This window comes from Meriones unguiculatus, chromosome 6, assembly GCF_030254825.1.
Source record: "Meriones unguiculatus strain TT.TT164.6M chromosome 6, Bangor_MerUng_6.1, whole genome shotgun sequence".
Lineage (NCBI taxonomy): Eukaryota > Metazoa > Chordata > Mammalia > Rodentia > Muridae > Meriones > Meriones unguiculatus.
Window position 1 is genome coordinate 21193237 of NC_083354.1, and position 23569 is coordinate 21216805.

General features: G+C 46.3%; 1 protein-coding gene across 4 annotated transcripts in view; it reads left to right on the forward strand.

The window, feature by feature from the left end:
- Tln2 (talin 2) overlaps window positions 1–23569 on the forward strand; it is a 401812-nt gene that overhangs the window by 285483 nt on the left and 92760 nt on the right. For all 4 annotated transcript variants that reach the window (XM_060384836.1, XM_021638296.2, XM_021638297.2 and 1 more), the window contains 7 exons: window positions 1674–1808; window positions 4135–4263; window positions 5496–5598; window positions 12631–12839; window positions 13744–13863; window positions 15707–15904; window positions 16884–17023. In XM_060384836.1, coding sequence (XP_060240819.1) covers window positions 1674–1808; window positions 4135–4263; window positions 5496–5598; window positions 12631–12839; window positions 13744–13863; window positions 15707–15904; window positions 16884–17023 — 1034 coding nt within the window. The remainder of the gene's footprint in view (window positions 1–1673; window positions 1809–4134; window positions 4264–5495; window positions 5599–12630; window positions 12840–13743; window positions 13864–15706; window positions 15905–16883; window positions 17024–23569) is intronic.

Sequence of the window (23569 nt, forward strand, 5' to 3'; positions counted from 1 at the left end):
AATATTTATGATCTGGCACTTAAATCATTACTTTTTTTTCTGAGACACACTTACAGCATACATTTTTAAAGCCTTCAAAGCTGGTATGCTTTGGAGCCAGAAAAGCTATTTCTAAAATTTTACACACTGAAAATTATTGAGATTTATCTAGTTCCTTGCCATTTTTTGCTACATTGGCAAGCAAATGGATACACACCCAACAGTAGGAGGCTAAGAAACCAACAGGACTCACAGTCACAGTATACCTAAGAAACACGCAGGACTGGGTATCATGAAAGAACAGGAATAGTACCTCCTGTTCTTGAAGATACATCTGCATGAGCACAGGTGTTCATGCATGGCAAGTGTGTACTGATTTGTGAAAAAATAAGATCATCCTATTTGCCTTTATTTTTATGATCTATGATCAGGGTAAAGAACTACTTCGGGAAACACACACACACAAAAAATGTTTTATCAAAGAGCTGTTTTTGAAATCTATTTTAAATGAGACTTTCAAGCTACCTCAATCACCTTGCTTGTCTTGCCGCCATTGCTTTGTAATGCCCTGGAGTATCCGATTTGGCACAGTAATTGTTTTGTTTTTAATATTTATGTAATTCTCTGTTACCTGTTTATGTTTTGCCTGTATGTATATGTGTGTTCGATGTGTGCGCAAAGACCACCACGGGAGGCCAGAAAAGGGCGTATGATTTCCAGGAACTGGAGTTACGGACAGCTTTGTGAGCTGAGGTGTGGGTCCTGGGAACGTATGTCCTCTCAAGAGCAGGCAGTGCTCCTACCCACCAAGCCTTCTCTCTAGCCCTAGGAGCTAGCTGGTGTTTAATGTATCCCTCTGTATTGTTCTTCTGTTGCTGTGGCAACAAACATCATGACCAAAGGTACCTTAAGGAAGAAAGGGTTTATTTTGTCTAGATCCATTAGGATCCAGAGGGACAGGGTCCATTAGTGGTGGAGAAGGTATGGCATAGCATGGCGGTGGCTGCGGCAAAAACTTGGCTGATCACGTGTCATCTACACACAGGAAGACGTTAGAAAGAGAACAGGGAGTAGGATGATGCTATACACTTAAGCCTCATGTCAGCTAGTTTTACGTCAGCTTGGCATATAGCCATAGTCATCTGAAAGGAGGGAACCTCAATTGAGAAAATACCCATAGAAGATGAGCAGACAAGCCTGTGGGACATTCTGTTAATTAGTGATTGACGGGGGAGGCCCAGCCCATTGTGGGTAGTGCCATCTTTGGGCTAGTGGTCCTGGGTTCTAGAAGAAAGCAGGCTAAGCAAAGCCCCCAGTGGGATATGATAATAAGCACCATCCTTCAGTGGCCTCTGCATCAGCTCCTGCCTCCAGTTTCCTGCCCTGTTTGAGTTCCTGTGCCGACTTCTTGATGGACTGTGATGTGGAAGCATAAGCTCAGTAAATTCTTTCCTCCTCAGTTGCTTTTGTCATCATGTTGCATCACAGCAAGATAACCCTAAGGCACCTAGTGGCACACTTTCTCCAGTAAGCCTCCACCTTGCAAAGGTTTCATACCTTCCCTAAGTGTTCAGACACACAAACCTGTGGAATACGATTCTCGTTCAAATCACTACACCCTGTTTAAGAGGGACGTGTTTTCTAGTTGGATCTCTCAGCAGCTTCTTGCTTACTTTCTGTTCACCTCTCTACAGCCTGGAAGCAAGATGGTGTCCTCAGCCAAAGCGGCGGTCCCCACTGTGAGTGACCAGGCTGCCGCCATGCAGCTGAGTCAGTGTGCCAAGAACCTGGCCACCAGCCTGGCCGAGCTGCGCACTGCTTCACAGAAGGCAAGTGGAGCCTTGTCCCAGTGGTTAGCTCTTCAGGCAGCTTTCTGTCTCTTTGTGATGTTGTGGTGTGAGTGCCACCTCAGCTCTAGAACTGCTGGGCCACCTTCTCAACAGAGCTGTCGTCTATTTCATTTAATGACTGGTAAAGATAACACTTCCCGGGCTTGATCATTACCTTCTGGTTACAGGTGACTTCAAGTGGTATGCTTCCTCCCTTTCTCCCCATTTCCTGGGATAAGCAGTGGTCTGTTTCCCAGCATCATGTGAGACTGCTCTTCATAACTGTCTCTGTATCAGAGGAAGTACAGGCCAAATAATTGTGCTAATTAGCTTTTCATTAATATGACAAATACCCAGGAGAACTAACCTAAGAGGAAGGAATGTTTAGTCAGGCGTGGTGTCACATGCCTATAAACCCAGCACTTAGTAGATGGTGGCAGGGGCTTCAGATGTTCAAAGTCACCCTTAGCTTATTGCCTATATAGGCCAGTCAGGGCTATGTAAGGGAAGAAAGAAAGAAGAAAGAGAGAGAGCAGAGGAGAGAAAGAAAGACAAAGAAGGAAAGAGAAAGAGAGAGAGAAAGGAAGAAGAGAGGGAAGGAAAGAAAAATGAAGAAAAAGGAGGGAGAGAGGTCATCGCCATAGATTTCTGTTCACTGTCAGTTGACCTTGACTGTGACTGGTAGCCTTGCGGTGACAATACCATGAGTCTTGGTAAAAGTACATGCAGGCACAGCTTGCTTCCTTCATGGCAGGAATGCAAAAACTACAAGAAGGAGCCAGGGTCCCAATGACTCCTTCAAGGACACAGCCCCAATAACCTACCTTCCTTCTACTAGGCCCAACCTCTTCAGGATCTCTCCACCTCCCAGGAACACCGTGGACTGGGGCTAAGCCTTTATCACATGAGGCACCGGCCTTTTCAGACCCAAACCAAAGCTATAATTGATTGTATCCTTATCTTCCAGGTCTCATCTTGAGAACTCAAAAACAAATTATTAGGTAGAAAATATACCTAGGAGGAGGGCAGTCATCTTAGCCATGATCTTCTTCCCTAAAATGTTTTCACAGCTGCGTGGCATGTTTGCCTGACTGGAGTGTGGAACAGGGTTAGGGACTAAATCAGTTTCTGTCTCTGAAACTGAGTTATCGGAGGAGCTTATTGGGACTCTTCTGTAGTTATTAGCATGAAGTTCTGGCTTGAATTCATTTTTCCTTGTAGCAATCCCTTTATAGAAACTCATAAAGTAGTGAGAGAAGACAGTAGAAGCCAACTTGAATGCCTGACATGAACAGATGCTGCGTTGCCAAAACAAAGTGCCCAGGCCTGAGACTGTCTCCGGCGCAGTTTGTACGTTGGGGCCATTTCTTAGCGAGGCCCTGGAGCCATCCACACTGTTACGGCCTGGTGTGCTGGGTGGGGTGCTTATTAGAATGTGGGGATCCAGCATGCCTCTGGCGAAACCAGCCACACCACAAGCTGTGGAACCCTCACAGTGGCAGGCTACGTTTTCTCGGTGAATCTTGGCACATGCCAGCATCATACAGCTACCCCAGGCCAGTGAGCCCCAAAGTGATAGTGAAGCATGTCTGCTGGCCCAAGGAAGAGGCTGTGAGAGATTTTGTTTTTCTCAGTGAATTCGAAGGGTTAAGCTCAAAGGCTCCGGAATCAGCATGAATTTGAATCAGGCTGCTGTCATTGGCAACTGTGTTGCTGTCTCTTAGCTTCTGTACCTAATAACAAGGACACATAAAAACCAGTCACCTTGTATTTACTGATGCTTTTTGGCAGTTACCAAAAGGCACGAAATAATTTATAAATATTGAGAATACTTATTGGCAGAACTGCATATCCATGAAATGTATTACTTTGTGTTGGGGCCTTGAGTCCTGACTATTGGAGACCAGTGTTCTAAATGACCAAGAGATTTAAGCAAGTAAAACAAGTCACTAGAAGGGGGAGTTCTTAAATGTTTAGTAGGGAAGGATAATGATTTATGGTGTTGAAAGTTATGCAAAGAAATTGCTGTGTGCTGTCTGTGGAGCCCTTCCAGCATGCATCCTGGGCATCGGCACACATGCACACCCAAGACCATCACAAGCCTCCATGTACATACATGCTACTCTGTGTGCTCTTTCACTGAAGCCCAGGCCTTGGTGAATAAAGGCTTCTGGCTCTGTGCTCTCTGGGGAATTACTTGGTATGTTTGCCTTCTGCTAAAGCCGGAGTTGCCCGGACTGTCTAGGAAAACATCTAATATGTTGCAGAGTATTAGGGACTCTTTCCCAAGCTGACTCTATGCACACATATCCCACTCTGCTGACAGGCTCATGAGGCGTGCGGTCCCATGGAAATTGATTCTGCACTGAACACAGTGCAGACTCTCAAGAATGAGCTGCAGGACGCCAAGATGGCTGCTGCAGAAAGTCAACTGAAACCACTTCCGGGAGAAACGGTAAGCTGTTTGTGGTATGGGTTTTGCCTCCTTTCTTCCTTTCTTCCTTCCTTCCTTCCTTCCTTCCTTCCTTCCTTCCTTCCTTCCTTCCTTCCTTCCTGCCTGCCTGCCTGCCTGCCTGCCTGCCTTGTTAAAACATCATCTCACTGTTTAGCCCAGGTGTGTCTGCAAACTTCTGCAAAAGACCAATATAGTGTGACCTGTACAGTTACAGCAAGCCATTAGTCAAATAGAATGCAAAAAAAATTATAAGTTTTACTTATTTTTGTTTGTATGTGTGTGGGGGGGTAAAGAGAGAGAGGGAGAGAAAGAGGGAAAGGGAGGGAGGGAGAGAGGGCGGGAGAGATGTATGGAGGCCACAGGACACTTTTCAGGAGTTCTTCCTTCCACTGTGTGATTCCCAGTATTAAACTCAGGTCAGCAGGCTTAGTGGCAAGCCTCCTTACCTGCTGGCTGAGCCATTTCTTAGGCACACCTTGGTATTTCTAAAGAAAGCATTTTTAGGGAGCAGGGGTTGCACATCGTATGTCATTGGCTATGGTGGACCAAACTCCATTTTCCTTTGAAGGTATGGCCTTCACTGGGGAAGGTGTTGTATGACTTAGACTGTATATGTTCTCTTATGCCTTTCTGCCCATTGTTGTACACCTGCAGATCTCTTCTAAACAGTGTCCTTATGTACTGATTAATCAATTATCTGTACCCTTTACCAGTTTGTTTTTTATTTGCTGGACAAAGCAAGCTCTCCCTGAGAGGCATGCCCTCTGCCTTCCTCCGTGGTCTCAGTTGCCACTCCAAACCTCCATTTTTCTTGCATGTCTTTCAGTTTGAACTCCCTGAAGGATAATGACCAAACTGGCCTGCGTTAATTGCCCCATGTGCAAGGAAGGTGGTGCAGTTGGATGCCTGCCTGCTTCCTGCCGAGGCATACTTACTGCACACCAATGATTTCCTTTGGACTTTCTAAAGGCATCACGGTAGCAGCTACAGCCTGTTAAGGACTGCACTCATTCGCTGAAGGCCTTCTTAGCTGGGTACCGTGAAGAGGGGAGCTTAGTGAGGGTCAGTCGTTCCCACGGTTCCACAGAGCTGGCGGGATCTCCCCGGCTCCCTCAGGTAGAGCCGGGTCCTTTTACCAGCTGACTCGGTCAGGCTCTGATCTGCAGCGTTGTTCTACGTCATTCTGAGACCTCGTCTCTTAAGTTCTGCCTTTCTTGGCTTTTTTCTTACAGCTAGAAAAGTGTGCTCAGGACCTGGGAAGCACGTCCAAGGGAGTGGGCTCCTCCATGGCGCAGCTCCTCACCTGCGCCGCTCAGGGCAACGAGCACTACACAGGTAGGCCTCCGAGAGCCTTCATGCTGCCTGTGGCTGGGTGGCACCCCCCAGGTCTGGAGAGGAAGGGGTCACCGATTTGACCCTGGCTTTCCTGCACATCCGTCAAGCTCTCGCCACGGTGTTCTTACTAAGCTCTTCTTTGATACTTTCCTCGTGGCTGTGACAAAAACGCCTGACAAGTGTGGCGTTAAGGGTTTATTTTGACTCACAGTTTAAGGCAATATAGTAATTGGAAAGTCATGTTGGCATTATCCTGAGGCCGCCGGTCACGTGACACAGTCAGGCAGCAGAGATGAAGGTTGCTCCTCTGCTCGCTTCCTCCTACGGATTCAGCCCAGATGCCAGCCTATGCTGGTACCCATATCTGACGGATCTTCTCAACTCACTCAGAACTCCTTCCCAGACCAGTCCAAAAGTTTGCCTCCTTAGCCTAAGTCAACCTGACAACTAGCACATGCTGTAAGGAAATGATTCTCAGACTATATGTAGACCATATTAGACTCCAAGCCGGGACTGGGGAGAGAAAGGTGCACTTCCAGGACTACCTCTGACTCCAAAATTCCCACCAAAGTATAACAATGTAAAAGCTAGAGTGTCAACAGAATCAGAGGGGAGGCAGGTGAAGGGAGGGGTAGCCTGACTGAGCACAGTCAGCCGCAGCCCAAGGAGAGCTCAGGGTTCCCCGAGAGGCAGCAAGGAGGAAGCCAGCTGTGCTGCAGGAGAGGGAGGGCACTGAGGAGACCCAAGGTTCTTCAGGGCCACATGTCTATCTCGGAGAGGCAGAAGAGTTCCTAGTTAGGAATCTGTGAGAGTCAGGCCAGTTACCTAACAAAAGGAAAGCAGAGGCTGCTGGCTGGAGGTGTGCCATCTGTTCTTGGTTTATGTTTCATGTGTAGCCCTTAGTGTGTAGGGGAGGCTGGGTTGGCTGCGCCAAGACTGCACTCTAGGCTTCCCCCGTCCTACCCCACCCTACCCCGCCCCACGTGCTTGCAGAAGGAGGTTTGGGCTGGGGGGAGGGGCTCTCTCTCCTGCAGATGTTATAAATTAGGGAATGTCTTGAGGGGTGAAGCTGTCCGGAGCCTTGGGTTCCTCTCGCTGCACTTCCGTTCTTCCCAGATCTTGGCCCTCTCTACCTTGATGCCTCCCTGTTGCCCAACTGAGTTCAACCATATGTTTTCCAGTTGTTTCTCTGTGAGAGGGTTAGATTGCAGTAAGTTAATTTGTCATTCCTCCAAGCAAAATAATTTTTTTTAAAAAACTCCCATAGTTATTATTGAAAAAAAATAAAAAGAACAAACTAGAAAATTAAAGTAAGTATAACATAGCATTACAGTATTAAATATATATAATCCTGTCCTAATCAGAGATTAAGGAAAAATTCCAGAGGAGACCAGAGTATTGAAGACCACTTAGGACATTTTGAGGGGCTCCAGAAGAAAGGGAAAAGTAGGTATGAATCCATACGAACCAGAAGAAGTTTACATTACAGAAACTGCTACACCATTCCAGAAGTTTGGCACATTCTGTGTGGATGGGGAAACGTGCATGGAGGAGGGGAGACTGCCCTAGAGCAGTTACATCATCTGGTACGCAACAGGCAGGATGACAGGCAGCCTCCTTGGCATCTGAAAAACAGCCTCGATCGCAAGCCGTCAGCTTTGGCAAGCATTTAGAAGGTGATGTTGAAATGAGTGCTGTGCGTGTGAGGTCTCAAAGGTGTGAGAGAGAGAAGGCTGAGTCGGGGAACTGAGAAGGTTCTAGTGAAAGGCAAGGAAGGAAGACACAGACACGCAGGGTCCTCGTAGGCAACCTAAGCAGCTTGGAGTTTCATCGGAAGCTATATAAACTATGGAGGGTTTTAGCTGTGGAGGCACATTACAGTGTCTGTGCGTGACTCTCCCATGAGTAAACTAGACTGGAGAGAAACAGCTGAAAGCAAGGAAACCAACAACCAGGCTGTTGACTTCATCGAGACAGGAGGTGGTAATCCCATGATGATTAGGAGCCTTATGTCACTATAGCAGAGTACCTGAGGCCATCCGCTTCCGCGGGGAAAGGGTTTATTTGGGCTCATGGTGGCTTAGTCCATAATTATTTGAGTGTGTGGTGGCACTGGGTATGATGCGGAAACGTGTAAGTAAAACAAAACCATCCACCTCATGGCCAGAAAACAAAAGAGGGAAGGAAGGAAGGAAGACAGGGAGGCTGTGTGCCGTAACTGCCTTCAAGAGCACTGGCCCAGGATCCTGAAGTCCTCCCCGTAAGCTCTGTATCTTAAGCTAATAGCATCACCTTGTGGACCAAGACTTTAACATAGGGACCTTTGGTGGACACTCCAGAGCTAGAATATTGCAGTGGTCTATACAAGGGGATTGATTAAAGAAGCAGACCTGACCGAGCTTGGTGATTGGTTAGAATGTTGCAGGGATGGTGACAAGGAAGAAAACGTGGACATTGTTAGGCCTGGCGGCTAAACGAAGAGTTCTGCGAGCTGCTTGGTAAGATTGCAAGATCGGTAGGGTTGAGGGTTGAAGTTCCAGGACGCAGTTCCAACTGCAGATGGACTTGGATGTACAAATAGAGATGTGACGGGCAGCTTGCTCTCTGGAGAGGAGACTTGGCTGGGAGTAGAGGTTTTGTAGTTACTCGATTGGTCATGGTCGTTGATTGAAACCTCAACTGCGGAAAAGTTTGCCTAGAGTGAGTGGCCACGTGAGCCGAGGTTAACTAGTGAAAGATGAAGCTGAAGGATAGAAATGGGAACCATATCCATGCATAGGGGAGGGAAACCAAGAGAGAGTGTGTCTCTAGAGACGGAGAGCCATGTAGGGCAATGGAGAAGCCTCCATTGGCTTTTGGCACGAGAAGGTCCTTGCCAGTCTGGTTGGCAGTTTCGGGCACAGTTGAAGAGTGTGTGGGAAGCAAGGAAAGAGAATAAGGGTGAACAAATTCTAAGTTGAGGCTCCCACCCCCATATGTGAGGCCTGTGGAATGTTCAGGGACTGCACATTAACCACCAGTACCTGAATGCAAGCAGGTTTTTGTTTGGCTGGTGAAATAGTCCACGCACATTTCTAAACAATTTAACACAGCTATGTACAACCTTTTTCAAGTACTTCAAAACAGATTAAAGATTTATCTCAATCAGGGTGGTAGTGACGCACGCCTTCAGTCCCAGCCTCCCCAAGGTAAAGGCAGGGAGGTCTCTGAGTTCAAGGTCAGCATGATCTATAGAGTGAGTTCCAGGATAGCCAGGGCTACACAGAGAAACCCTGTCTCAGAAGAAAAAAAAAAAAAAAAAGATTAACACCATTCTTAAATTTGTCTGGTAGCCTCGCATTATGGTCTAGCACTGGCTTGACATGCAGCATGTGTGAATTCTGAAAATAACAAACATACTGGGAGCTGGGTGTGGTAGGCAGTGCCTGAAGACAGGAGGATCAGCTCAAGGCTGGCCTGGGTGACATGAGACCCTCTCTCAAAAACAACAGTTAAGAACCTGATTATGTTTGCTATCTCTTGCTGTCCTGGATCTCTGCTACTGAGTAGAAGAGGATCCAGGTGTGAAAACAATCTGTGTTCTCCGAGGATTGCAGTTTGCCCCTGTGGGTTACAGATCTTCCTGTATACTTGAGCATAAAAACAATATGGTGGGGGTAGTGATGCGGAGGAAGGGACATTGCAGATTTTGGTCACCTAGCCCTATGGTGATTCCCATTGAAAACATGGCTGTGGATGTAGCCATATTGGGCCTTGGATGTTCAGTGGACTCTCTGACCTCCTGGTGGTTTTCCTTCATTCTTTTCATGATGTCATTTTCTTGGTCTCAGAAACCTGGTTCCCCAAAGAGAATCCTTTGTTGTGCCTTGAGGTTTCATAGTACTCAGCAGAAGATCCACGGGAAGGACAGGTTTAGGGTTTTTTAGAGCTTTGCGGCTTCTGCCTTTCATAAATCATCTTCAGGGCCAGTAGAATGGCTCATCAAGTGCAATTCCTGAAACCTGCATGGAGGAAGGAGAAAACTGACTCCCACAAGTTGCCCTCGGGCCTCCACATGCCCATGCCATGATAGCACACTTGCCCGCACATATACATACACACCTGTACATACACCTGTATACTCACAGTCACGCACACAAAGTAAGTAAATAAGATAGCATTTTAAAATGTTGATCTTCTTAATCTACAAACCCTGTTTCGTCCACTGGCCTTACATAAACACATCTCTTCTGATTGAATATTATGAATGTTTCATTTTTTAAAAAATTCTTTACTGAATTTGAATAGAAGTGGATTTAAGAGTCCAAATAATAAATAAAATAAGAAGGCACTAGTTAATGTCTAAAAAGAAAAAAAAAAAATCACAGTCTAGAATCTTCAACAGCCAGTCCTAGATTCTTAGCCACTCTTAAAACTGTGGGAAGCTATGGCCTGTGAGAGAGACAGCAGTCTAGACACACAGACACTTGGCAGGGAAGACAGTGAGCTGAGGGCCTGACCACATCTGCAGTTCTTCCGAGAGACGATGACATCTTTCAGCCTGGAGCCAAGAGCTGAAACAAAATGTCTCTCCTCTAAGCCTTAGCTTTATTTAGCTTTGTGTTTTCTCCTCTGGGTTTCCCTAGTACCTGCATATGTATAAACACACACACACACACTCATACACATGCCATCACACACAATTACACACACATCTACATACCACACACCTATCACACACAACACACAGTCACATTGCACACACTCACACACGCACATACACACACACACAAAGAAAAATTCTGATTTTAGCATCCTTCTTTTCTACAGGCTGCCTTCTAAACAGTAGATTGGCAGTATTGTGATCTGCTGTCATTAGACTAAAGCACTCCATCCCAGCTGTGACACAGAAATTCTCCATAGATTATTGAGTCTGTGGCTACAGAGATGGCCGTGTTTTTTGGGATCTGGGGCTTTTCTTGTTGTGGAGCCTCATTGGTACCACAGGAAATACCTCTGGCTGTATCTCCGATGACTCTCTGGAAAGCTGTACTCCAGATGAAAGGAGTATTTTTCAACGCACAGCGCCAATGTTCCAACAAGAGGCCCTCACACCTTACTGTCTCAAAGAGTGTGAGGTGGAGAGCCAGGAACCTCAGCTGCAGTGCTACCTAGGAAGTGACCTGTGGTTGGGGAACTGTCACTGCTAGGCCTAATGAGAAACCAGTTCCTGAGAGGAGCTCCAGAGGAGATCAGGCTCCTTGGTTCCTAGAAGAAATTTCCTCCAGCCTCAGTCCCCTGGTGTACTAAGGATCCAGGGCCTTACAGTTAGACATGTTTATTCTGCATGAGGTGATGCTGAACAATTAGGCTTATATTAGGTATTCATCATTGCTACCCAGGCCTGTCATCAGCATCAAAAAGGGACTTTGAAATAGGCACGTCACAGGAATATAACCAGTAGCCATTAAATGTATTTTTTAAAGTGTTCTCAACATCATTGCCATACTAGTTAGTTTTAACTGTCATCTTGACACAGCCTAAAATTATCTGGGAAAGGAATCTTTAAAGGAAATTAACATTTACTTATTCTCTTATGTTTATGTGCACCATGTGTGTCCCCAGAGGTCAGAAGAGGGTGTCAGAGCCCCTGGGACTAGATTATCCCCAGTTGTGAGCCATCGTGTGGGTGCTGGGAACCAAAGTCAGGTCCTCTGCAAGAGCAACAAGTATCTTAACTGCTGAACAATCTCTCTAGGCCCATAGGAAGAGAGTCTTAGTGAGAAATTATCTAGCGCAGGTAGTCCTGTGAGCATGTCTGTGTGTGAGGGCTTGCTTGCTGGGCCCTCTAACATCCATTAGCAATCGTAGGCACCACCATTCCCTAGGCAGAAGTTTTTTAGAATGTAAGGGAAACAAAAACACAGCCAAGGAGCAGCCTTGCCTTGATTCTCTCTCTGCTCTTGACTGGATATGATGGTTTGAGTTCCTGTTTTGACTTCCTACAACCTGGAATTATATACCAAGTAAAAAGGTTTACCTTTTTTCTCCCTACATTGCTTCTTGTCAGGTTATTTGTCGTAGCGACAAAATAAAACTTAGATGATTACTCCTTAAGGATGTGAAGGTTAAAATACAGTTGAGATACAGCTAAACAGACCCATTGAAATTCAAACCCCAGGAGCACCCTACTTGTTGGGATATGGGAGACCTGCAGATCCTTCCCATTGTCTGTGGGGTGTGTAACAGTAAAGCCATTCTGTGTACTATTTTCTAAAGCTACATTAGCCCTGTGACTCAGCAGTTCAAATCCTAGGTTTTATTCAAGATATGTGATTCCACATATTCATCTGAATGCATGCACAAGATCTTTCTTTTCTTGGGAGTTTTATCCCAAACACAAGATAACTGTCCACCAGAAGAGGAACAGATAAGCAAATGTTAGGACATTCATGTAAGATCATACAAGAGGAAAAGGAAATAGTTACACATGAAGCACCACTTGAACTCACCACCTTGGCAGCCAGAGGAAGAAAACAGATACAAATGAATGCATGTTGTGTAGTTCCTTTAAGCCAGTCTCTGGTGACAGATGAGCTTAACTACTTCTGGTGTGAGGAGCATTGTTGGTGCAGGACAGTGTGATACTGGATGTATCTATCCGTGCAGAGTCGCTGATCGGCCCTCTCTTTATTTTATATGTACAGTTTATGCCCCAGTAAAGCCAATTGTGATGATAAGTAGATTAAAATAAGTTCCCACAATCTGTGCACCAGCGGCCCAGATATAGTTCTCTATGTGTATTCCATGTATGTGGTGTTTCAGATCTAGGGACATGTGTGGCAGTGGAAACGCGGGAAGCTGGAGCATGAGGCATTTATATATCGTGATGTCTCTTGATCCGCTCAGACCCAAGAGTGTGAGCTACTTCGTTGAGAAGCACAGCAGTTCACATTGGTCAAAAATTGATCTGAACCCCAGTGTTATTGACCCCCCCAAAAAAATAACTTCTGATGGGATCTAATAGATACTCTAACAGGCTTTTCTCCCCAGGAGTGGCGGCTAGAGAAACAGCCCAAGCTCTGAAAACACTGGCGCAGGCTGCTCGGGGAGTGGCGGCATCCACAAATGACCCTGAGGCTGCTCACGCCATGTTAGATTCGGCTCGGGATGTGATGGAGGGCTCCGCCATGCTCATCCAAGAAGCCAAGCAGGCCCTAATTGCGCCTGGAGATACAGAAAGTCAGCAGAGATTAGCCCAGGTGAGCCTGGGAAATGGGAACCATGGTCACTGGGGTGGTGTACAGGTCAGCTACCTGCTTTGTGGACACGGTTTCCTGTCAGGGGTGCTTGGAACACAGTCGGTCTTTTCAGGTCCCTCTTAAGTGTAGGTGGGAACGAGACTGAGCATACATGATACTCAGTGCTATATGTTAGTTGTTATTTCCCACATTAATGTGGTGTCTACTTAATTCATAGTCAACAAGTGACATGAGGGCTTTGCACTCTGCCTTGGGACTCTCGATGTAGCATGCTTCTTCTGGGCTTGTGTCTACTTCATTCAACTCCTCTTTCTAGTTTGCGCAGTGAGGTAGATCTAATACAGGTTCAGCTACCCAAAAGTTTTGAACAGATTTCCATAAGCTCTCCAGATGACTCCTCAACTGCCCAATGGAACCAACTGGCTAGGGACAGTCTGGGCAGTGCTCTTGACATGGGACCAGGAGGAGGTTTTAGATTAGATAGAATGCCACTGCCCATTCCCTGGCTTCCCTTTTAACTGAAACGACCCGAGCATGCAATCAGAGAGCCGTTTCAGTATTCCTGAAAGGTAGCGTGAAGTCATCTTCGGGTTGGGTGGGAGGGAGAGAAGAGCATCCTCTTTGCCTACTGGGAAAGTGGCATCTAGTCTGGGTTGGGATTCATCCTGGCTTGGGGGAGCAGGTAGCATGTATAGAGTCATGCTGTCACCCTCAGCACCAGGGTAGCAGAGACCAGAGACCTAGCCAAAGTGATTTAACTTAGTTAACAGTGGGCGGATGCCGGTAGATAACTGCCCGTTGGCGTCATCTCTGCCTATTTTCTCTGCTCTTTCTCAACAATGTGCAAAGGCATTTGTGCTGGCAGTGGCCTTCTTACAGTATTTCCCTCCCTCCGTGTGTGCAGGTGGCCAAAGCCGTGTCTCACTCCCTGAATAACTGCGTGAACTGCCTCCCTGGGCAGAAGGATGTGGACGTCGCCTTGAAGAGCATTGGGGAGTCCAGCAAGAAGCTGCTTGTAGATTCGGTGAGGCCCTAGTCTGGGAAGGGCACTTGGCATCTGTCCACCCTAGGGGAGAGTATGACTTCTCCCTCCCTGGAGTCTCTGGGCATCTAGCCTTCCCTCAGGAGGCCTGGTTTTCTACCATTTTCTATTTCCTTTCTGGTCAGCAAAGTTCTGGGGAGGAGTCTGTATGGGTGTGAAGGCACGTGTATGTGCAGGTACATGAATGCATTATGTGTGCACATGCCTCCTGAGACCAGAGAGAAGCTTCAAGTGTCATTCCTTGGTGACCTTTTCCTTTGAGGTAGGGTCTGTCATTGGCCTGTCAAGTTCATCAGGTAGGCTAGGCTAGTTGATTGGTGAGGTTTCCATCTTATTATCACCAGGATTATATGTGTACACCACCACACATAGGTGGTGGGTTTGAGGGGTGGGGGAATCGAACTCCAGTCTTATACCTGTATGACAATCCCGTTATCAACTGAAGCATCTCCCTGGCCCTCAGGGTGGAGCTTTGAACACTGCCTTTTTTGAGTACACGCTTACTCTTGAGTCATCTGGGTGGGACAGAAAAGAGGCTATGATCATCCAGCTCTTTATCAGGGCATGACAGATGGGGACAGACAGAGGGGCACATGTTCAAGACTAATTTGAAAATCAGGTATCTTAAAGGCTTTTGCCTTGAGGCTTTCCTATCTGCCTCTTCTGGTCAAATGTCCAGCACTGTATGTGAGTGCTTAGTAGAGTCTGCAGCTTTGATGACTATAACTCTAGAAATGGTACTGTGCTGCATGTGTGGCCTTTTCTTTTTTTAAATTATTTACAAGGACCACTAATAAAACAAAATTGGTAGTTATTTGTTAAGAAGAATGTGGTTTGAAGTTAGCTGTCATCAACCTTTCCGTTCTAAAAAGCTTAAACTGAGAGTTTTCATCATGAGAGACACAAGTATCTCATAGGGTGTCTAGATCCCAGAGTTGAGGTACTTGGGCGTGAATCCTGGCCGTGCCATTTCAGTGAGTGTCAGTGACTTGAGAATGGCTACCATTTAGCTCTCTGGTGTCTACAAAGTGAGCTTTCTGTAAGGGTAAGTGGTTGGATGGATGGATGGATGGATGGGTGGGTGGGTGGGTGGGTGGATGGATGGATGGATGGATGGATGGGTGGGTGGATGGGTGGGTGGATGGATGGGTGGGTGGGTGGGTGGGTGGGTGGGTGGATGGATGGATGGATGGGTGGGTGGATGGATGGATGGATGGATGGATGGGTGGGTGGGTGGGTGGATGGATGGATGGGTGGGTGGGTGGATGGGTGGGTGGATGGATGGATGGGTGGGTGGATGGAGATGTATTGAAGGTCTGGTTTAACATATGTTCATTGAGGACATGACTGCTACAAGGTGTGGTTGAGAGGAAGGTTTTAATTGTAGATAAATTAATGAGGGAAACTACAGACAGGGAGGGACATCTGGAAGAGTCCGGAGCAGGAAGAGAAAGCAGTAAATTGAACATGGCTAGCACACTGGACCAGGCCATGAGAGGAGATAGAGAGGAAGATGAAGAGTATAAGGGCAAAGGAAGTCAAGAGAGGAAGACGAAAGAAAGAGGAGGACTGGCTGAGAAGTTCAGGGTGAAGGGTAGGTGAGAAGAGGTAGGCGTTTATTATTCTGCAGCCTGGAAGCCAGTGTGAGCTTTGGTATGCTAATAGGCATCACAGATAGGCTTTTGTTTGCTTTGGACCTGCCATCTTCTAGTTGGATGATTCAGAAGCACAGCCCTGGGCAGTCACTGTTCCTCCCACAATACCTCCCTTTGCCCCTCTTACACAAGGTAAGATTTCCCATGGCATGTGCCTTTTGTCCCCATAGCTACCTCCCAGCACAAAGCCTTTCCAGGAAGCCCAGAGTGAGCTGAACCAGGCTGCTGCTGATCTGAACCAGTCTGCTGGGGAAGTCGTCCACGCCACACGGGGCCAGAGTGGAGAGCTGGCGGCCGCTTCTGGAAAGTTCAGTGATGACTTTGACGAGTTCCTGGATGCTGGCATTGAGATGGCTGGCCAGGCGCAGGTGGGTGGGGAGGTGGTGTGTGCCGCTCACCTGAGCCTTCTTGCTCTGGTGGACCATCAGCCGAGGGCTGCTGGGTAAATGGGAAACAGGATTCTGTAAACAAGCTACAGCGCCTTCCTTGACTGCACTGGAAATTCTGTGACCTCACAGGCTTGGCATGCCTGGCGATGCTGGGGGTGATGGCAGTATTTTTCCCACGGTCCTTCAGCAGAGCCTATATTCTTTATTGTTAGCGGGGGAGTTTGGGAGTGGGGAGAATCTTTATCGGAGATGAGGTGGGATAATGCACAAACATAAACATACGTGTGTGTGTATTTGTGTTTGGTGGACCCACTCAAATGGATCACATCTGGTACTTCGAGGTGATTAAAAGTGACCTCATTCAGTTAGAGAGACGAGCCACTTTTTATAACTAAGGAACATGACTGGTCTGGCACCAGATTGCAGGACTGGTTTTCTTGTTTTAGTTTTTGTAGTCTGTTTTGCTTTGCATTTTTATTTTGAGGAGTTTATGAACTCCCTAAAAAGGCATCCAGGGTGTTTCTTGTTGCATTTTCTACAAAAGGTAATTTTTCAGTTAGTAAGCTGGGTGGGAAGCATGTCCTTCTCCAGTCGGGTACTTCTGGGAGGCTGTCATCTCTGAATATGTGCACAGTGCTGGCCCTTTGTGCCAGGCTGGGATGTACAAGACGCTTGACAACTCGGGCATTGTTGAGCAAGATGCTCGCATCATTGCCCAGTCTGTGCGCTGGTGCGGCTCAGCCATCCTTCCAGCCCATAGCACTGCCCTGTAACAAGAAAGCGGAACTCCTGGCCGACCCACTTGGACATGCGTCTTCCCTCTGAGCATCTGCTTGAGGATGAGTCGCACATCTGCAGACCGACTGACTCCACCTCGGGAGTTGCTCCTGGCTCACCGAGTGCTTCCTGGGAAGCTGTGGTCAGTCCCAACTGACTGTGTTTCCTTTTGACTCTCCAGACGAAAGAAGACCAGATGCAGGTGATAGGGAACCTTAAGAATATCTCTATGGCATCCAGCAAGCTTCTGTTAGCTGCCAAGTCTCTCTCTGTAGATCCTGGAGCTCCCAACGCAAAGAATCTACTGGCTGCAGCTGCAAGGTAAGAGCAGGACAAGATGTCCTTTGTGGGTGTGTAAACGAGTCTGTCCGATTTGAAGGGTGTACCCAACATCCTGTCACTTTGGCTAGGCAAGAATGGCTGCTGTCCTTGTTGATGGAGGTAAAGTAAATTGATGGAAATTCTGGCATTTTGTAAAATGTAGCGCATTCCTATATTTTTTTGGCCCACTAAAGATGTCTTCCATCTTTCCATGTGGGCTCTTTGGTCATGACTTAGGCTAGACTGACTTGTAAACATGATAGTTTTAATAGATGTTTTTTGCTTTTTCTATATTTATGTTTGTGTATAGTATGGTGTATGTGCGTATGTGTGTGTGTGTGTTTGTGTGTGGTGTGTATTCAGGTGTATGTTAACATATATGAAGACCTGGAGTTGATGTTGGGAATCATCCTTGAACACACTCTATCGATCTTCCATCTTATTTATTGAAGCAGGGTCTCTTAGTCAAACCCAGGGTCTGCCAATAGGGCTACACTCACTATACGGCTTCATCTGAGGAGCTCGTGTCTCCATCTGCCAAGACTAGAATTTCAGGTGGATCACCACATGTACTCTGAACTTTACTTAGGTTCTAAGACTCTGAACACTGGTCCTCATGCTTTCTTAGCAAGCATTTGAACCACCAAGCCATCTCCCCAGCCTTCAGATAGGTTGTTTAAAGCAGCGTTGTGTTATTATTCAGATTTTGCAAAAAATAACATGCTCACTGAAATAGACACTAGGAAGTATTGACAAGCGGTGCTCAAGCCATTCCGTAGACACTGGGCATGTACAACATGTTGGCATCTGTATTGGGTTGGATTTTATAGATTCCGTCCATCAGTAGTAGGAGAGCTCTGATTAGGGCCAGTGGGGTGACAGTGGGTCTACACTGGTTTTAAACTGAATTAAAACATGAAACCAAATTTGGGGTGGTTTTTAGCACCCCTCCCTCCAGTTGTGCTCCTCCAGGGACGGGATACGGTTTCTGCTCTGCAGCCAGCACTGCAGTGCTTGAGCTCAGTAGGTGGAATTGGCTCCTTGCTTGTGTGGCACTGGGCTGCAGTGATGGCCAGCGCCGCCTCCCACAAGCAGTCACCTTCGTTCTCCCGCACTTCAAACAAGAAGCTGTGTTGTGATTCTGTGGTGTTACATAGGTACTCAGCAACATTTCACACCACGTTGTGGATGACAGTGCTGGGGTGGCGAGAGATTGAGAGGTGACTGGAGAGGCAGAGTAAGGGGGAAGCTTTTCAAAACGTACACCTCGGTGACAAGCTTCGATTCTGCTTGTATTTTGTTCATTTTGGTTTGTTTATTTATTTATTTTGAGACAGGGTCTCTCTGTGTAGCCCTGGATGGCCAGGAACTCCCTATAGACTAGCGTGGATTACAACTCCCAGAGATCGGCCTGCCTCGGCCTCCCCACTGTTAGGATCAAAGGCGTGCCCTTGGCTTATATTTATTTTTAATTTGTTTTTGTTTGTTTTGTTTTGTTTGTTGTTGTTGTTCCTGTTTTTAAGCTGCCTGAGTTCAAAACCCTGAATTCTAATCTGAAGCGCTTTAATAGTTCGCCTGTTTGGGCAGATGTTCTCATGGCTCGGCCTGCCCAAGATTTACTGCCTGTAAAGTGGGGCGCAAGCGCCAGCTGCCCTCGACAGTTCTTAGTCTCTGTGCTGCTAATATTGGCATCCAGTCTCCCCTTTCTTCTTGACTTTAGTAGATTTTTAAAATGTTGTGTTTGCCTTTTTCATGGAGGGTTAGGCAATTCTCTTGAAAGCCCTTGGGCCTACTCACTTAACTTCTGTATTAGCTGTTGTCTTTTTGCAACTTAAGGAAACAAGAATTTATTTCAGCTCCACCATAGCAGGGGGTCAGGGGAGTAGGACCGGGAGGCAGCTGGTCGCATTGGCTCTGATGTCAGAAAGCAGGTCACAGAAAGATGGGGCTAGGAACCCCATCCTGTGGAACGTTGCCACCCACCATTGGGGTGGGCCTTCTCACCTGTGTTAACCCAATCAGAAACTTCCTCACAGGCATGCATGGTGATTGGTCTCCTGGGTGATTCTAGATCCTGTCAAGTTGACAGGCAGTATGAACCATTTGAGCAGCAGGTACATTTAGTGGCAAACAGTAGCCAGAGCCACAGGGGACTGCAAAATTACCCTCTCATCAGCCTGTTCAGTCCTGTATTTCACTTGTGATTGCTCTGGTAAAACAAATGCCTCTCCTTCCCCTGAGGGGAGTGCAGCCTTGCCAGGCCACAGAAGAAGAAAATGCAGCCAGTCCTGATGAGACCTGATAGACTAGGGTCAGAGAGAAGGGGAGGAGGACCTCCCCCATCAGTGGACTTGGGGAGGGGAATGGGAGGAGATAAGAGAGGAAGGGTGGGATTGGGAGGGGACTAGAGAGGGAGCTACAACTGGGATACAAAGTGAATAAACTGTAATTAATAAAACAATAAATAAATTTACAAAAAACCAACCAACAAATGCCCTCCCTTGACAGTGGGGACTGGGACAGGGTGGGTGTCTGTTTTATTCCATCTCCACTACTTGAAAGATTCTTTTTTTTTTTTTTCCTTTCCTTTTTTTACCTGCCAAGAGCCTTTGGGAAAGACAGCTGATGTTTCAGCTGAACTCTGATGTTTTTTGGGGTTTTTTTATTATCTTCATTTTTTTTTTTTTTGCATCATTTCCAAATTGTAGTTTACAGCTTTAATGAGCTGTTCACTCTCTTAAAGTGGGAAAAGAAGGGGAGAATATAAATTGTGCTTTTAAACAGCTATAGAAGGCTACACAGACCAGGAGAATTTATGGCTCCAGGTAGCCACAGGCTACAGGTGGCGCTGAGAACAGGAGCCCCAATGAAACATCTCAGCCTGTGACCCAGCTTTCATTCTGATAGTGAACATGGAGCTGGCGCATGTTTAAAGCCAGGAGGCCCTCAAAACATCTCACATGAAAGCGATGGTGCCGAATGGAAGCAATGCAGTGGTCCTGGCATCTCCTTTGTGTGTCTTTTGCCTCCTTCTGCTCCTGGGTGGTTCTTCATCAGGTACTCCAGCCAGATCCTAGGGTCCGGCAAGCTCCTGTGAAGATACAAGCTTTGTCTGATTAGGGGGTCATCTGCTCATGCTTGTTTCATAGGTTCTTCAGATATATACATATACATGTATGTATGTATGTATGTATGTATGTATGTATGTATGTATGTATGATCTGACGGGCCAAGGCCAGCACAGGTGCTGGATACTGGATGGTGGATACACACACACAGGCCCATAGGAGGTTGAACAACAGAGTCCTCAGTCTTCGAATCCACAGTCCCTTTTAGGCTGGCAGCAGCCCAGCCCTCTTGCCGTCTGTGCATGTCCGTGACTTGCCTATTCTATTGGTATCCTGTTGCTATTCCATTCTCTTGCTATCCTGTTGCTGCCAACCTTGCTGTACCCCTTGCTCTTGCCATGAGCCTTCATGCTCTGGGCACAGAAGTTGCTTCTGAAGAAAATACTGAGGACATCCCTTCCTCACTTCTGAACTCCACCTCAGCACTTCAGGGGGTGGTGATGGGCCTTCGGTTTGTAGCATCTGTGCAGAAGGAGTTGGGTTCTGTCTTGTTAGCTTGGTCGTCTCCTATGTGGCTGGTCAGGCTCTAGCTCTTGACTGCTAAGTCAGGCAGAGCTGGGGTGTTTTGTCAACCATTCATCTGAATCTTTCCCACCCAGAGGTTGGTCTGTTGATACGATGCTCCTTGACCTCATGCCTAGTGCAGCTGCAGGAAGGGCTTGTGCCCACTGATCACTGTCCCCACTAATAGATAGGTGTCAGCGTGTATCACCCTGGCCATGGGAATAGCTGACTGGCCGTTTTCCTTCTTCTGAGGGTCTTCCCTAGGAAACAGAGGCTCCTTCTGTCCCGTTGGTTCCTGATAGACAGGTTTCTTCCCATTTCCTGTGACAAAGAGGATGACCCAGCAAACTGCACAAAGGGAGGATGGTCTACACCAGATAAAATAGAAAAGTGGAAATGGCAGCTCTCATCCAGAACATTCTCATCTTTTATCCAAGCGAAGAATCTAACTCGGCATAGACTCTCAATGTCCTTTGTCCTCATTCAGACTTCCCCTTTGTACAGAATCCCTGCCCCATGATTGAGGTTGCTCTTTGTCTTTGTTTTTTGTTTTTCCAGCTTTCATCTGGCTTCTTATTTATCCTGTCGTACTTCATGTCCTGTCTGTCTTTCTACCTTATCTGTTGTTGTCTTGCTTCTCTAGCCACATTGCCAACACCTTGCTGGTTTAGAGAGATTTAAGCTACATCATTTTTTTAAGCCTCCAAGCTTTGGGCATAATAAGGCCCAGGGAATGCTTACAGGGAAACTGATTGCCTTTCTCCTCCTTTCCGTGAGGAAGATTCTAGTCATGTGTTGTTTTCCCTCCAAGTTTCTCAACAGATGACTTTTTACCCTGTGATGATTCCAGCACTCAGGAGGCTGAGGTAGGAGACTGAGTTTGGGGCCAGCTTGCACTACACAGTAAGACCCTGTCTCAAATAAGTGGATTTTTCTTTTAAATCCCAGCCAAGTCTGTCAAACTGAAGTCGAGTCAATTCAGGATATAGGTGACTTAATTAGACCCACTTTAACCTCTGCGGTTGCAGATCTCTATTCTTTAAATATACTAGATTTAAAAAAAAAAAAACAGAGCATAAGAAAATACAATCTGTAGATTGTGAGGCCTGACTGTTTAACCTAGTGTGTGTCTGTGTATCTGTGTGTGTGTGTGTGTGTGTGTGTAGGCCAGTGATTGAAGTGTCATGCTCAGCCACTCTCCACCTTACTTTCTGAGCCAACATCTTTCATTGAACATGGAGTTCACAGTCTAAGATAGACTGGCTGGCCATCCAGACCCAGGCCTCCTCCTTGTCTCTGCTTCTCCAGTGTGAGGATTATAGGTGTGCACCACCGCACCCTGCTTTTTTCGTGGGTGCTGGCATCTGAACTCAGTACCTCATACCCACACAACAGGTGCTCTATCAACTGAGCCATGTCCCCAGTCCTAACCTTTTTATATTTAAAAAAAATGAATTATATATATTCAACCATTAAAAAAACTGTGATAAAAATAACAGTAACTAGAGGTCAGACAGTTTTTATTTGCAAAGCCCAGATCCTGCTGGTTTGGGTGACTTTTTTAATATAAGCTGATCAATTTATAAGTTTTTGAGATTCGTTACAACTTACCTTTTCAGCCAACAGTATAAACTTACTAATGCCCTTTGTATGTGTTTCAGTGTATCCTTTCCCTATGCATACGTACATGCTTCTTTATACAGGGGTGGACTCATGCCGTTCTGATGGTTTTGTCAATTTTATTCTCTTTAGACATGTATCATGAATCCTAGTAGCAATATGTCATGTATTGTGACTTTTAATGGGCGCCCTTCAAGCCTGTTAACACCCGTGTACTTACTTAGCCAGTCCTTTCTTGTCGTTACCATGTGACATGTATAAGCGGTACTTCTTGTTGTCAGGTATTTGTCTGCTCCTGGACCACTGAGTTTTGGAGCTCTGTAGTCAAGACTCTAAGATGGCTTGCTGAAATTAATCACCCCTAAATAATTCTGTTCAGTCATGGATCAACTACCTGAGTGACTCATTTAGATATGCCCTGTCGTGCCAGCATTTCTGCAGTTTGTCTGACCACAAGCTACTAGTGTGCATAGTTTTGTTTGGTTTGTTTGTTTGTTTTTTGGTGTTTTTTTTTTCCTTATCTCATCTCTTAATTTAAATTTTTTTCACCGCTACAAAAATAAGAGACTAGGACAAGGAACGTCTTTCTCACAGTTCTGTCTCCTCTGGATTCAGCAACTGTAAACACCTCTTAAGTGAAAAATTCTCACATAGAAGCAGGGCAGGAATAGGTTCAGAAGCCCCTACCCTTGTGGGAGGGTCTATGGATAGTTGATGGCTTCTGGGGGGAGGGAGATTTCTTTAAGGGTCGGTTGATCATACTCCAGTGAAGAGCCCCACATCCATGAATTATATAAGCAGCATAAATTAAAGTAGATGGGTTATTATTTATTTATTTATTTATTTATTCTTTTTAAAGAGACAACAGATAGGGATGGATCAGGGAAACATTAAGGGGAAGAGTAAAGGGTTAATATGATCAAAATACATTGTATGAAATTCTGAAAAAATAATTTTTTTAATAATAATAAATATAAAGCAGATAGGGAGTGAGAAGAGGCCTGCTGAGGAAATGTAAGGACCTGAGATCAGATCCCCAGAACACGCATAAAAACCCAAGTGTGGACACTGGCTTTTTTGGGGGGACCGGGGGTAGGATGTGGGGAGCAAAGAAAGAACAGATCCTGAGGCCTCACTGGCAAGCTAGTCTAGCTAGTCAGGAAGGACCAGCTTCAGTAAGAGACCCTGTCTCAGAAAATGAGATGGAGGAAGAATAGTAGAGGCAGATACTCAGTGTTGACCTCTGGTTTCCAGATATACCACACATGCACACACGTACAGGTGCACGCACATG